Source organism: Scardinius erythrophthalmus, assembly GCF_964197995.2.
Source record: "Scardinius erythrophthalmus genome assembly, chromosome: 2".
Taxonomy (NCBI): domain Eukaryota; kingdom Metazoa; phylum Chordata; class Actinopteri; order Cypriniformes; family Leuciscidae; genus Scardinius; species Scardinius erythrophthalmus.
The window spans coordinates 37,542,117-37,555,962 of record NC_138222.1 but is presented as its reverse complement, the minus strand read 5'-3'; the positions used below and the strand labels follow the sequence as shown (position 1 = coordinate 37,555,962).

At 40.5% G+C, this 13,846-nt stretch overlaps 1 protein-coding gene across 1 annotated transcript; it reads right to left on the bottom strand.

Moving 5' to 3' along the window:
• On the bottom strand, positions 1-13,087 carry c1qtnf4 (C1q and TNF related 4). The gene is made up of 2 exons (XM_081352908.1): positions 12,909-13,087; positions 1-1,686 (listed from the first exon to the last, which is right to left on the bottom strand). The coding sequence occupies exon 2, from the start codon at positions 1,679-1,681 to the stop codon at positions 536-538; it is 1,146 nt and encodes a 381-aa protein (XP_081209034.1). The 5' UTR covers positions 1,682-1,686; positions 12,909-13,087; the 3' UTR covers positions 1-535.
• Positions 13,088-13,846: the final 759 nt, after the last annotated feature.

Below are 13,846 nucleotides of genomic sequence, written 5' to 3'. Positions count from 1 at the left end.
CATGGAATGTTGCAGTCTTTATTATGTGATTTATTTGTGCAAATAATTTTTTTAAATGTATGTGTCCTCGTAATATTTCACCAAGAACATTAACGCCCCCCTCCCAACGACATCTCTGATAATGTACGCTCCAGCGCTCCGGCTGGGAAATAATCCAGCAACCTGTTACTCACATGAGGTTGCTCAATTTGCAAACAATAACAATCCAACATTCCAATCAATTCCCAATGGACAATAGAGAAGAATAGAAGATCACAATTTCCGTTTCATGCCGACTTTAGGGATGCTGAGTAGAGAGGCCTTGTTTAACCAATGTGTTATAGGTGCTGCTTGCTTGACTTAGTAATTTTTTCATAAAGTAGATAAACAGAACAAAAACAAGAGCTTGAGAGATTTAGTAATAAGGAAACTGAAGAAGCAAACCACAAGAGTGATGACATACAGTCTCTAGAGTGTAGAAGTTTGTGTGTGGGGAACTCACACTTTTTCCACACAAACGCTCCTCCAAAATTGTACGCCAGTATCCTTGACTGGCCTACAATGCCTTCTCCTGTTTCTGCTGCGGAGGAGAGCTTTGGTGAAGCTCAGGATACACCAGGAAGCCAGTGAAAGTGATATACTTGGCGTGATTACTGTAAGCACCAAATCCATCCCTCTGGTGGCTGTAGAGCCAGACAGTGTCTCCATCCTGCAGTGACAACATCAGACTCTGGCTCTGCAGGGCCTTCTCAGTGTCGCTGTCATCGTAGATCATGGTCTGTACCTCCAAATGGTTCTTCATCAGCTTCACTGACAGGGTCTTATGGGGCAGCTTGCCAGCATTGAAGGAGAAGTAATAGGCTCCTGGTACACTGCATTTGAATATACCAGAGCTTAAGTTGAAGTCGTTGCCGATGTTGACAAACTCAGTGTCAAAGATGATGGGATGGTGCTCAGGGTATCCTTGATCTACCCCCACAATACTCTGAGTGCGGCCGACTGAGAATGCAGACCTCTGGTCGTCGTCTTCCTCCTCTCCATTTCTCACGTCCTCCTCTTTTATCTCTTCATCCCTTCTCTCTTCTTTCATAGTCACACCAGTGTCTTTGGTAATTGTATTTTCGTACTCAGACAGTAAGTGATCACTGATTTTCGGTGGTTGACGGTCACTCTCATGGACTTTGTGAGTGGGCTCTTGGTAGCCGTACACATCAGGGTAGATCAGGTAACCGTTGAAGGTGGTGTAATGACCAGTGTTGCTGTAGATAGCGTAGCGAGGGTCTCCATGAAGACGAAGCCAGACAGTGTCTCCGAAATCAAGCTGCAGCATGGCGCTCTGGCTCTGCACCTTCCGCTCTTCTCCGGCGTTCTCGTCGTACACGATCGCCTGAACCTCATTGCGGTTCTTCATCAGCATGACCGACAGGTCTCGCCGTGGGAACTTCCCCACTGTGAAAGAAAAATAGTATGCGCCCGGGATCCTGCAGCGGAACAAGCCGGCCTTTGGATCGAAATCGCCACCGATGTTGACGTACACCTTGTCAAAGGTGATGACCATCTTCGGCCCTCCCTCCATGCTGCTGGTTCGTGCCACAGAGAACGCGGACCGCAGCTCCACGGCGTCAGACATGCGGGCGAATGCCCATGTGGTGGTCACATGACACAGCACACACAGCAGCAGGGGCCTGGTACCAGGCAGCATTGTAACTGCAGAGGGAGCAAAGAATAATAAAAAATCTCTGTTAATTATCATTAACCGAAGCCGTTAACATAAACAAAAAAGGTTGAACACTCTTATTTAAATGATCACATTCAGTTAAGCTTGTAAATGATAGCTGCTGCTCGTTACCAACACGCCAGCTCAAAAAAAGAGCAATCATTATGCATACAAGTGCCAGCGGGAGGTGGGATCAAAACAGAAGAGATCAGTGCCTTCAGTAGATACAGCAGGATGAGAGCTGTATTATCAGACCCTCTCCATTTATTTTCCCCTGAGATAAGCAGTAATAAGACACACTCTAGATCAGCAGAACACTGGAGGTGACAGAACATTGTTACTGAAATTTCAGATCATTTCTGCACAGCTTTCAGGGGTCCCAACCCCAAATCCCATAGCAAATTTTCACCCCATCTAAGAATGCGTCTCATATCATGGCGAACGTTACAAGAAGACTGCAAACACATGTGGGTATTAAATTGGATTTCTGAAGGATTTTTATTTAAATCAACCCCATTTGCTGTGATTCATCAAATGATTTATATTAAATGCTAAGAAGGGACATAAACTGCAAAGCAAAAAAAAAAGGAGTTTAGGCTGCATTAAGCACCTCATCTTGTGACGCAGATACCGCCAGCCCTCCATTCGCTGAACTACAGCCCATAAGAGCGTGTGCCTGAGGGGAGAGCAGTGTCTGTATATGGGACATTGGAGGACACCTGGTGACTATTGGGTCTAAACACTGCAGTTAAATAGCCTTCATAACGTTTCTCCCTCTGTGAAACAAGTTCAGCAGTGTCCCAGAGATCCATTAGCAATACAGCCAGACTGCCTCTTTCCCTGTTTTACTGGAACAACCATCCCCCACAATCTCCAATGCTATATCTCCATATTTCATTCTTTTTAACAGACTTTAACAAGACACAGATTATACTGTTGGCGGTGCCTCCTGCTTGAATTAAGACATGAAACCTTAAAGCAGCCGTTTCTGTTTGATTTGATGATGGATGGAGCTCATCATACCTCTGCCACATCGAAATATGAATAAAAATGCAAAGAGGTTTTTGCTTTTAATGAGATCTCCTGAGATGCCAGAGAAGTTGGACTTCTGTTTCACGGATGGAACACTGAGCTTAGCCATGATAAAAATAGATTGCCCGCTTTCTGTTTGGTATTTGAACAGTTTAAGAATATTCAAATGAAACGCATGAGTAAATCAGCATGTGGTTATGTTAAGATTTTCCAAAAATATTGTCTAAGCAGCCCTAAAAACAATTAGTTACAGGATATTACATTTGCTGGCGGGTTAAGTAACAACAGCTAAATAAAATTAACAACAGCAACAAAAATGTCCTCCTCTTGTTTGATCTCTATTTTTGGCTGAGTGATGCTTTCATGCCCTAACTATCTGAACACAGGGGAGGGAAACATCAATATTTGTCAAAGCCTTTCTTATGTTTTCAGCAACACCTTTTTTCTCACCGAATGCTGAACTGCAATGTCCTTTGAGAACACATGGAGTAAACCCTTCAGCTCAGTGAAGCAAAAAAAAACTAAATGTCTGTATGCAACAGCTGAGAATAAAAATCCCTAAAAATGCATTTTATTGCATGTCAAGATTCCCCCCTATTTTTGCTTATGTACAAATACTATTTGTATGATTTTGTTTGGCTTATGTGAAACATGGCCACGTCCAGGTCCAACCCCGTTTTCAGCTGGGCTTTGTTAACTTAAGTTTAAAATGTAATTGTAAAATAACAATAATAATGTAAAACAACCTATGCAGGTCAACTACTGCAGGCTTATTAATTAACACTTGGGTCTTGATTAGCAAATAATTACATCTTTAACCGTGTAATTAGATTACTGTACTAATTACTCTCTCTAAAATGTATTGCATTACTTATTACTAATTACTTTCTAAATCCCATATCAACCCCAACCAGTTAAACAATACAAGAATGGACATGAAACTGTTCTTGTAAATCATTCAAATAAATCATATAAAATTGTATAATGAAATTGTATAATGTATAATTGTATTGTACTCTGGGTTCGGGCTAAATTCCAAATCCCCTCTGGACAGCACGCCAAATACGCATAAAGCTTTACTCTATTTAATTATTTGTAAGAGTGAACTCGTGAGAGTAATTGAGACCGTCTGCAGTTTTTTAATGCATTTGTCTGAACAGACATATTCGCATGGAAAAATCGAACAGAATTTATGTGTTGGTGTGAACAGGCCTGGTCAATGTTGACGTCAATTGTACAGGAGGATATGTGGCCTGAAAACAAGAAGCATTTACAGTTAGCTGAATTGCATTTTGTATATATCCAAATGCTTTCTTTCTATGCTTGGTATTTTAATGATTAGGCATTTTTTTTAGCTATTTTGAAGTCACCATTAAATTAAAACTGACTGTTTTTACTATAAACGATTTATACATGCACATCTTTTTTTTTAAATGAATGTGACTTTATCTTTAGTCAAAAACATTAACTTCTCCCTCACAAAGACATCTCTTTTCCCGGATGACGTGAGCACTTACGTAAAAATCCTTCCCCTCCAGCAACCCATTACTCACATGAGATCGCAGCTATTAGCAAATGACAATGATCCAATTACTGATGGAAAAAATCAATTCCTCAATTCTCATTCAAGAATCCATTTTTACAGATATGCCACAATAGAGAAGAAAAACTAGCAAATTCTGCGGCTTAAAACACATGCAGTGACCAAGTGTAAAGACCCACCTTACGTCACAGAGATTGCACTACAGCACTAATTTGTAAATATACACACAGACATCAATGGATGTTCTTTATGGACTGATAGGTGGCCTGTAGCATTCACAAAGCTATTGCTGAGAGAGGCAATACATTATTGATAATCCAGCCAGTGGATACAGTTGCTCTTTTCACAGGAAACACTAACATCCATAAACAGGAGCACTAAAGTGATTCAAAGCAAAATGTGATCGCAGGTAAAGAGGAGTGGACACACTTGGCCTCAGTTTGCTTGCGAAACTCCACTCAGCAAGTGAAGGGCAGTGTGTGTGACACGACTGTGGTGTTTAATGAAGGTCTGTGGAGTATCGGCATACACTGAAGAGCACAGTGCCTGTGAGCGTGTGCTCCAGGGCCCAGTTATCTCCTCTCTCTTTCTCTCTCCCTTTCCCTAACAGCCTTTGGTACCACACTCTGATAATGCCACTTCCACTGAACCATTCAGCCAAAGCCGCACACACACACACACAAACTCTATTCTGACAGCACACTCTAAATCTCAAACACAAGCAGAGAAAATACAGCAGTCTTTACAGGCGTGTTGGCTATGTAGGTGCAGGAGATGAGAGGGAAAAAGAAAAGGATACGGTTTTATGAGTCAACAACAAAAATAGAACAGGAGAGAGATAAAAGACAAGCGAGGAACCATTTAAATATTGGGACGATGACAGTCACAACGTAATGAGGGGCTCAACCCGACAGCTGGCGTCTCACGAAACTCCCAGCGATAGACAGTATAAGTCATTCTCCACATTTGTAGCATTCCATTAGACTAATAAGTGGTTGTAAATTAAACTACTATCAATTTGAATATTTTTCATGCTTCAATATTTCACGGTGTAATCTGCAGCAGTCAAGATGAATAAAGTTGGGTAATGGCGCGGCTTCCCTGCTGCTCTATTTGTGTGTATGTAATCTGTTATCTGTGACATGGGTAATGGCCCAGCATACAAACAACCTGCTGCCAAACACAACACCTCTTCTGTTAGACTAGGATGAAATACATCATGCACAGCATATCGTTAAAAAACATATAAATAATAATGCCTCTCACTAAGACTATGATCTTGTAATTCATCTCAATGCCACAAGCAAAAAATAATAATTCGCTCACTCTCCTTAACACCATCTAAAACAAATACAGCACACTTGAACACTTGAGAAGGTTGAAAAAATGTACAGTAATTTTATAGAGCTAAGAAATGAGTCAATAAATACATATGCTGTATACATTATGTATCGTTGTAAGCACAATAATGCTTACAGACTGTGTGCCTTGAATCTCCACACATACAATTAAACATGCTGTGGATGTTATTTAAAGCTGATTAGTGTTTTCATTTACAGTGATTCTTGCACAATAAAACAGTATTGACTGAAGGTGTGAATACAAGCGCTCCAGTTTGAATTCTGCCATGGAAACGTGCAATTCCCTTCCTCTATTATAACCTACATGCTAAGATCTATAAATAGGTAAACCGACATTTATTGGGAAGTCATTTCATACAATTTGAATGAGTTTGTCTGTGTAAATATTCACTTTGACCGGACAGCAGGCAGTTTCTGATTCAGCACACACACATGCGCAAGCTGAATGGGGTTTTAGTGTCTTCGGGGATATCTCCCTGGCAGTGCAGATCCGTATCAGATCACTATGAGCAACAAAGAGCCTCTCTCTGTCTCTCCCTCGCTCACGCTGTCCCGAGGTGATGTGGATATGAGCGTAGAGAGCGTATGACCTGGCTTTGTTAGTACCATCCCCACGTGTGCTGTTTTCAAAGCGTTCAGCCAAAGGTTTACCTCTGTTACGGCTCTGCTCTCTGCTGTGTTCAACAATAGCAACGTCAGCATCCGATAGAATCAGAGAGCATCATCACAGTAAATCAGTTCCCCTTCTCTCATATAGCTATAAAATGACAGGGACAAACCAGGACAACTGCAGCACAGAGAGGTCCAAGACCGATCGTAAGAGTTTGCACCTCTGATTGAGGGTTTACGCCGATCAGATAAAAGACGAATACAAAACGGTGGGGTGCGATTGCCACTGCATCACAAGATAGAGAGAGATAAAGAGAGACCACATCCTCATGCTGTTGTCCTTACCTGTGCGTTTGGATCTGCAGGAAGCGGTCTTGAAGTTCTCTCGGAGGAATGAATGAAAGAGTGTTTCTTTCTCTTTTTCTTTCTCTCCCTTTATTCTTTTCTTCTCTCTCTTGCTACCTCTGTGTGTCGGCTCTCAACCTGCTGCTGATGTCTGGTGCAGCACACACCCACACATTCATGCACGCACACTCACACTCACACACACACACACACACACACACACACACACACACTCTCCAATACAGTCATTGGAGGATTTAAGAGCAATCGGGGTGCTGCAAGCTGATTGGGGGGCTCTGGAGCAGACAAATGAACGGCCATTCTGGAAGGACTATCAATAGGGAGACTCCAGGGGGTGTTGTCTCTGTGTACATGAGCAAACATCTAAGAGCAAGCCAAACTGGACACAATGATCCCTTAGGATCTAATTTTGTGAATATGCATGCATTTACATGCACTCACTCCATATGAAAATGAATGGATTCAATAATCCTACATATGTGCATTTTCTCACAAGACCCAAGTTCAATGGCAGACTGCAATACACAAAGGCTTTAGTTTTGACACAACAATTGTGGTAATTTCACACCTATGCACACAATCATAGACAGCACTCAGAGTCCCTGAGGAGAGACATTTTGCACTGAATAAGAGACAAGAAAATGTTTTTTGTTTTTTACTTTAAACACAAATGACCAATCTGTTTTGGTCTCTGTGTTTGTATATCTCTCTCTATCTATCTTGCTTCCTTTCTCTCTCTCTGCAGGCACCATATGGACTGGGTGTATGTTCCTGTTCCCAGTTCCCCCCCCATCCTGATCATTCTGGCACTGAGCGGATTTCCATAACATTCATTCTGGCCCTCTCTCATTGTTTGCCATGATGAATGCTTGTATCAAGTTTCTAGAAGATGAGCATTTGGGACAATAATAGCTTTATTTAGTTATTATACAGTAAGGTCTTCTCGCGTAATTGATTTGAAGGTGTTCATTCAGATGTGAAATTGAATCGTCCCCTTGTAAAGTGCAAAAGCTGCTCAAGTTGGAGGATTTCTATGACTTTCGCATGGGTCATGTGGAGAGATGAGCTCTCTCTCTCTCTCTCTCTCTCTCTCTCTCTCTCTCTCTCCTCCTGTGACTCAGTGCTGCTTGAAATGAGCATCTGAAGAAAACAGGTTGCTCAACCCCCTCCACAAGCGGACCCATCCGTGAAGACTAAACTGAAATGCTATTATGATGAAAGACTCCTTTCTAAACTTCAGTCGCAGGCACTTTAAAGCTCCTTGGACATCATGGCTGCCTGGTCTGAGCTCTTAATTGAACTATTTCACTGCAACAGGTGTTTATACAGCGATATCATTCTAGCTGTCAAATGCAGAGTTCATTCACCCTGATCCAGTTTTATCTGTGAGCTACACTGACAATAATGCAAAACTGTCATAATGATTTGTTTTAATTAAATCAGTAAATATCTCTTGGTCAAATCCAAGCAAAGCTCTTTAATACTCAACAAGACTTCTTAAGTGCCTGATGTCTTTGATGCCCTGCTTTGAGGAATGGTGGTTATTTTTAGATCAGACACTCACATTCTGGAATACAGGCCTTGAAATATTGGTAAGAGTAAACATATTCGGCTGACTAAAGTTGAGCTCTAAGTTTCCCCCTGGACTACTTAAGTTAAATATGAAGGTGGATTTGGAAGGGTGCAGAAGATTTGTCACAGGAGTGAAGCAAACAACACAAAGCACTTCCATAATGCCGGTGCCAGTACACACAAACTGGGGGGGGGAATTATGAAAAACCTCATAATTCTTGAGGATCTTAATAATTGCTCTTTATCACAGGGCTTACAAGAATAATACATAAACTGAATAAAAATAAAATACTAAATGTATTATTACTTATAATTGTCAAATAAAAAATACAATTATTGAACATTATTTCTTTTTTTATTACATTGTAAGTTAAAGTTTGACATTCATATAACAATTCTAAAGCTGATAAAGTACAAAAATAAATAACTTGACTTCCTACTTCTCACTGGACAAAATACCTTACACAAAACAAAATGTCATGAGGAGCTATGTAGGCCTACCACCTTTTGGTTCACAAGGTGACTCCTAGAGCAAGTTGTAATCGGTTTAATCAAGAGGAAAACACAAACTGTTGTTTTGCTTATTGGCATAGCTAGCAGTGCTACATGAGCATGGCAGCCAGGGGAAGTTAACTGAGCAACATGAAATCAGTAATACATCCCTTCAATTTCATGCTCAGACCATGACAAGCTGCTCTGGAAGGAGAGGTGCCAAACCTCATACCTCAAGGCAGCAATCCGTGACAAAAAATGTGTCTGTGCATTTGTGTTTGTGTATCATGTAGGGAGTGAGTGACAGAGAGGGAATTTTCCTTGACAGATCTCTCCAGTTACGGGGATTAGATGGAACAAATTTCCTGAGCTCCAGTTTCCCACCATCCTCTCTCTGACACTGCTCATTTTTCTCGATCTCCTTAAAATAACACCTTCAAAGAGAGAGGGAATGACAGAGATAGCGAGCTAGAGAGAAATAGAATAAATAGATGTCCTCAAACTTAATCTACAGTCCACCAAAACTCTCACCTCGCCCAACCTCTATCTCTCCCTCTTTCTTTCTCACCCCATCAGTTTATCACTTCAAGCAGGGTGACTGTGTGTCTTATTGAGTGTTTTGTGCCTCGTCGGATGGTTTCTGTTAAGCTGTGTGAAATTGTCTGTGTCTGTCAGGGGGAATGTTATTTTTCCAACTGATTTATTTTATTAATGGCTATTTATACATCTTTAACTAAAGGAATTGTGAACAAACGTTGAAGGTTGCAGAATAGAAAAAACTCTTTTAGAATACTTTTTAACAATACGCCATTTAATAAAGCAAGGCCCCTTGGGTGTCCCTAGAACCTACTAGTTTGAAAACCCCGGTTACATAGAGCACCTGAATATGAATTCATTTTGTGAAGGCACAATCTCTAAATCCAGCCACACTTATTTACATGAAAATTCACGAAAAGATCATTATTTCAGTGTAGTCTGGTACTGTTTATATTTCTAAGGTCCAGTTAATATGGATCAAAGTGTATGTATTAGACACAAGCTTTTGCAATTTGAGATGGTTCACAGGCTCCATCTGTCTAGAAACAAATTGTCGAAAATGTATCCAGGGTCAGACTCAGCAACGTGCCTCAGATGTAGTCTGGAACTAGCAGACCTGAGTCACATGTTCTGGGGATGCCCTAGATTAACAAAATTCTGGACAGACATTTTCAGAACGTTATATGATTTATATGCAACAAAGATCTTGATCCCAATCCTCTGACCTCAATCTTAGGTGTAGTGCAAGAAGAAATGCAGTTAACAACCAATCAGATAGCGCTCATAGCCTTCTCCACATTATTGGCTAGACGCCTGATTCTTCTCAGTTGGAAAAATTCAATGCCACCATCTCACAAACACTGGATGACAGAGGTGATGTCATACCTCAAACTTGAGCACCTTAAATATAATATCCAAGGCTCCTCTGGAAAGTTTTATGGGGTTTGGCAGCCCTTTTAACTTTTTTTTTTTTTTTTTATCGGCTAGTATAATTATTTTTACATTTTTTAAACCCCCTCTCTCTCTCTTCGCCCTTTTCCTTTTGTTGTAGGGGTGTGTCTGTTTATGTGTCAGGATGTGGAATATGAATGTAGGTCTGGAATTAATGCTGTATGTGTCTCTGTGTGGTAGTGATTGTTGCATAATTCAAATATTTGTATAATAAATATGGATAAAAGTGCAATCAATAATGGAGAATTAAACAGTCACATAGATTATTTTCATTGTGTTTAATATGATTTGGATTGTTCACAGAAATGTGTATCTTCACATCTCACAATCAGAACAACTGATGCTATAGATCAGAGCAAAGACACACCTCCCACTAGGCCAGGAAATCTTATTGATGTGTTCATGGGGAGTACTAAAAAAAGTGCCCTCCAAAGAAATCTAATCAACGGCTTCCTAGCCAAAGAGAAATTAATAGAGAAGGAGACTTAGGGGACTCACGATTGTTATGAGCATTTGTTTGAGTCTTGATCTGGTGTTCTCACTGATAAACCGCCATCTGCCACAAAGTGAGAGACCGAGGGAGAGCGAGCAAGAGAGCGCAAAAGATCAGAGAGAGAGGGAGGTAGCTTATCCAGTCCCCAGGGGGACTTCTCAAACCCATTCTCACCTCCTGAGGAGCAGATGGGGGAGGAAGAGGGACAGTATTGGATGAACTGGAACACACTGTTGTCTAGGAGGAGCTTCTAAAGACACGGCAGAGGATAATTGAGAACCATGGATGATATTCTGTGATATTTGCTCTATTTAAGGAGAAGCAAATGAAAAAGAGAATGTGATCTTTGTATACAAAGATATGTGGTGTGTGTTCATTCATTTTCTGGTACATGAGAGTAAATAGGTCATGAAATTTTGTGCACATTTTCATCGTCTGACCTATTTCTGTCAGTAATTTGTTCATTACTCTAAAACATTTGCAAATCAAAGCATTAAATCAAAACTACAGTATCCTGCTTCTCAGTTTCTTTCCACACGTATTAATAGGAAGAATAATTATTCCATCATTATATGAAATTTGTACAATTATTCAGCCTAGTGGATAATGCTATAACAATGAGTCCCTTTCACGAGCACACTCATTAAAAACTTAAAGGAATAGTTCATCCAAAAATGAAAATCCTGACATAATTTACTGCCATTCCAAACCTGTATTCATTTCTTTCTTTTGTGGAACATAAAAGACAATATTTCGAGAAATGTCTCAAAATTGTTTTTATGTCCATACAGTGGAAGTCAATGGTACCCAAAACGACATGGTTTTCTTCAAAATATCTTCTTTTATGTTCCGCAGATGAAAGAAAGTCATACAGGTTTGCAATGACATAAAGGTGAATAAATTACATTTGTGTGTACTCCCCCTTTCACAACATCATTACACAGGGATCACTCAAACGTGGAGGATATTTTGCTTTTGATTAAAATTTCCCGATGCTGTTCATAATATTAGGCTTAGATTAGTTCAGCTGTTCAGCATTGTGAGTGATGTGAGTTTAGACAAGGAAATCCCTCTTTTACTACCAACATTATATCGCTATCTAAGATGATATCATCCCATCTGTAAATGTAAGATATATCACTTTGAAGAGAGAATTCATCTCATCGCTCCTGTATGTGTGCTGTTGCTAAGAGACCAGCAGTCTGCCACATACCACCTCATACATCCCCCGCGTGCATTTGTTTCACACCCTCTGCCAGGAGAGGGAACTGTACCTTTCTTTCGCACAACACACGGAATCTCATTTTATAGACTAATCATACCGTTCAATTCTCACAAAGAAACATTCTCTGACTTACATGCATTCTAAAGCTGTGATGTCATTTTCTGAAATTCAAAAAAATAAATAAAAATAAATCACTATGCTCAAACAATGAAAAAAAAAATAATTTTCACAGCAAAATTTAAAATGATCCTTTCGAAAGACATAATTTATGTAATCTATTCATAAGGTGTTCCTGCTGAAGACGCTGTGATAGGCACCTAATTCAGCAGGACGTGGTGACCCTTAAGTGACCTCAACGTAATTAAAAAAATTGCATTTTCAGAAATTTCTTCAGAATTATGTTTTTCACACAGTGCAAAACACTTGCCTCATACTCTGTTGTGTGCTCTTCTGATGAAACATCATCTAAACACACAACCTAAACACCCCATGTCAGATGGTGTGTGAATTCTAACGAAACGTGTCAAAATACTACAGTGGATTTAAGTGTAGTTTTCTCCACTTTTGTGCAAGAATCATTTTAAAAATATAAGTAGTGACAAGATCACTCATTATTTTGAATCTGAGAACAGTGTATTGGTTTTCTATTGACTAAGAGGATTTCTCTAGGAAAATGGCAAACCAACCTATCAAGAGGACAGCCGTCTCAATAAGATTTGTATAAACACAAGAAAAAATGGATGTAATAATGGTGAATAAATGCCAAATGCTCTCTGATGGAAAGAGCAAATACTGATATCTCGCCAACTTTCAAATTTCCCATCACACCACATCTGTTTAATTTACAGTAAGTTGGTGGTTTATAAAACAACAACAACAACACATCTTTAGGAATGCTTCCCTATAGTGGGATCTATTACTATTGTAAAAAACAAACAAACAAACAAACAAACAAACAAACAAACAAACAAAGAAAAACATATTGCCTGTCAGAAGTAACAAGTCGAGTATGTTAAGATATGACCATGTACCTTCTACGATGCTCTTCCAGGTGTAATTCGCGTTTTGAGAGTTGCTCACTCTCCCACTCTTCACTGTGTAACTTTAGCACTGCGATCGCTTGAATACACAGATCCGGTATATGATACAGATACTAGTTCAAAATCGCGCTATAACCCCTTCACTCATGATGAGCTATCGGCCGTGACCCAAATAAACACTCACGGTCTTCCTCTTAGTCCGCACTTTCGTGACGTAACGCCGCTTTGACTGTCGGGAAGAAGTCTGCTGCGGCGCTCGCTTCAGTGCAGGCCCGCGCTCGGCAAAAGCGCGCATCGAGGGCGCAAATCGTCCGCAAAGGGGGTACTTGTTATTACCCGTCTGAAACCTAAAATGACAAATGGGACATCCTACAGTCGCATGGACTTAACGGACACGGACACCGAAGCTTACAAAGAGCTGCTCCGACTGTCTGTACTGGGCGGAGCACTGCATATAAGTTCTCAGAGCCCAAACTGGGCAGATTAGGTGTAACAGTTGCTCGTCTTCCGATGTGGGAAGAGCAGAAAGTGTAATTACCTATGCTTTGAACGGGGTTGAACTTTGGGCACGTAGCCGTGTCTTGGTTTGAGGATGACTTTAGAGTCGCCCGGACCAAACTCCAGGCAGGAAGCGCTGACAGAGAGCGCTTGTAGGTCCCCCACTTGCTTGACTGATGCTAAGGCTAGCAGTAATGCAGTTTTGAGCAAGAGCAGTTTTAATTCGGCTGATTGTAACGGCTAGAATGGAGTCCCTTTGAGGGCCCTGAGGACCGTTGCATAAAGCACCTTAAGTGTAATTTTCCCTTAAGTTCGCCCTTATGTTTCCCTTAAACCTAAGGGTGTTGCAGAGAAAACCCTTAAGTGTTACTTAAGGGTTTCTTTAAGTGAAACGTCATAAACACTTAGAATTTCCCTTAAATGCTGTTTTT

Excerpts from the sequence above, each read along its gene's own strand:
- c1qtnf4 (XM_081352908.1), bottom strand. The coding sequence starts at position 1,681 with ATGCTGCCTGGTACCAGGCCCCTGCTGCTGTGTGTGCTGTGTCATGTG.